At 54.1% G+C, this 2,229-nt stretch overlaps 1 protein-coding gene across 1 annotated transcript, besides 2 other annotated features; it reads left to right on the top strand.

The window, feature by feature from the left end:
* Positions 1 to 26: 26 nt before the first annotated feature.
* Positions 27 to 43: a microsatellite.
* A 31-nt stretch (positions 44 to 74) lies between these two features.
* Positions 75 to 106: a microsatellite.
* Positions 107 to 115: 9 nt separating this feature from the next.
* Positions 116 to 2,227, top strand: TraAM80_09715 (group II trans-sialidase superfamily; the record flags this gene model as incomplete). The annotated part of the gene is made up of 1 exon (XM_029386383.1): positions 116 to 2,227. A coding segment is annotated over one exon (2,112 nt), but the record flags the coding sequence as incomplete, so codon positions are not given.
* Positions 2,228 to 2,229: the final 2 nt, after the last annotated feature.

Here is a 2,229-nt window from a genome sequence, read left to right as displayed (position 1 = left end):
GAAAGGCTCTGCAGTCACCACGAGCAACACACACACACACACAATCGTCGCGGCCTGAAAGCATTCCCTACAAGGAGTGAAGGGAGACAGTGAGTGAGTGAGTGAGCGGCGACACATGCCCAAGATGTCCTGGCACATGTTTTTGTATTCGGTGCTGCTCCTTTTCTGCGTGCTGTTGGTGTGCTGCGGCGGTACGGCTGTGCATGCCGAGGAGGGAAATACGCCAAAGGAAGCGCAAACACCAGAGGCTGTTGATCTTTTTGTGCCGAGTCAAACGATTGTGGGAACGCGTGCTGGAAGTGGAACGAGGGTCTTCTTTGTCTCACCTTCTCTCGTCAGTGCTGGTGGAGTTTTGGTTGCGCTTGCAAAGAGCCAGGCCAGACCTGTATCCTCCGATACGGGAGAGACTGCGATCGTTTATGCTGATGTTGTGGCGGGGTACATTGACCCTGCGGAGAGCTGGTCGTCTTTCGTCGCTAACGTCAATGCAAACGAATGGAGGGCGTACAGCATCTTTAACACGACCATGCGTCAGGAGTATATGTCTATGTCCCGTGTGACATACGCTGTCCGACCCACAACAATTGCAAAGGGTAACAAGGTCTTTCTGCTTGCGGGAGACTCTTATCAGAAGTATGATCCTTCATCAAAGAAGCAGACTGCGCCTTCACAGGGGTTTGATTTGCTTGTGGGTGAGGCCACGCAAGATAAAGTCATCCAATGGGGCAAACCCACCTCGCTTTTGCCACAGATCGAACCATTCGCTAAACGACGTGGCCTGGAGCAGTTTGTTGGTGGTGGTGGCTCAGGCGTTGTGATGGAGGATGGCACGCTTGTGTTTCCTGTGACGGCGAGGAGGACACGAGAAAACGACTTTGTCTCCATGATCATTTATTCGAAGGACGACGGCAAAAATTGGTTGCTTCCACAGGGAACGGTCTCTGGACGGTGCATTGCCCCTCTCATCGTTGAGTGGGAGCGGGGGAAGCTTCTCATGGTTGTCAAATGCAATTCGCTCTCCAAGGTGTTCGAGTCGAGGGACATGGGGGCAATGTGGACGGAGGCTGTCACGACACTCACACGCGTGCAGCCCAGGTTTTTACCAAACTCTTTGCGAACAGCTGAGAGAGTGGGGTCCCTCACCACTGCGACCATTGCTGGAAAGAAGGTCATGCTGTACACCCAGAAAGGGATTCCCCCTGGGGACATGGCGCGAGCCACCGCGCTCTACCTTTGGGTCACTGACAACAACCGCACGTTTCACGTTGGGCCCATTTCCATGGACACTAAAGAGATGCTGCGGTCGACATCTGCCAACACCCTGCTGCACTCTAACGATGCATTGCACCTTTTACAAGAGAGGGTCAGTACAACGACCACAAACCTGATTTTTTCTTCCCTAACGAAGGAGCTGAAGACGATTACGTCCGTCTTGGAGACCTGGGCAAAACTGGACTCCTTCCTCTCCAATTCGTCTGTGCCCACGGCCGGTCTGGTTGGATTCTTGTCGGATGCATCGGGTGATGGAACTTGGAACGACGCGTACCGTTGCGTGAATGCAACTGTGACGAATGCAAAGAAGGTCGAAGATGGCATTAAGTTCACGGGGTCCGAATCATACGCCATGTGGCCCGTGAACATGTGGAAGTATCACTATGTGCACGGCTTTGTGAATCACGCGTTCACGCTTGTGGCGACGGTGACGATCGATGAGATTCCGAACGGGAGTGCTTCTCTGCTGGGCGCGGGCCTGGAGGACAATGAAAACACAAAGTTTGTGGGGCTGTCGTACACGACGAAGAAACAGTGGGGGACAGTCTTCAACGGCATGACAACAACACACAGCAGCGCTTGGGAGCCGGGGAAGGAGTACCAGGTGGCGCTCATGCTGGAGGGCAACGAGGGCTCCGTGTACGTGGACGGCGTGCTTGTGGGGATTACTAACAAACTACCAACGCTTAAGGCACGGAGGCATGATATCTCTCACTTTTACTTTGGCGGCGGCAAAGACGGCAGTGCGAGAGTGAGGAATGTTTTTTTGTACAACCGCCCACTGAGTGAGCAGAAACTCAAGAAGGTTGACAGCACCAGTGCAGCTGAGAAGCGTGCAGGTGACAGCACCACTGCAGCTGAGAAGCGTGCAGGTGACAGCACCAGTGCAGCTGAGAAGCGTGCAGGTGACAGCACCACTGCAGCTGAGCAACATGCAGGTGGCAGCACCACTGCAGC

Source organism: Trypanosoma rangeli (genome assembly GCF_003719475.1).
Source record: "Trypanosoma rangeli strain AM80 chromosome Unknown Tra_15.4_contig_00659, whole genome shotgun sequence".
NCBI lineage: Eukaryota > Euglenozoa > Kinetoplastea > Trypanosomatida > Trypanosomatidae > Trypanosoma > Trypanosoma rangeli.
This window is presented reverse-complemented; position numbering and strand designations above follow the sequence as displayed.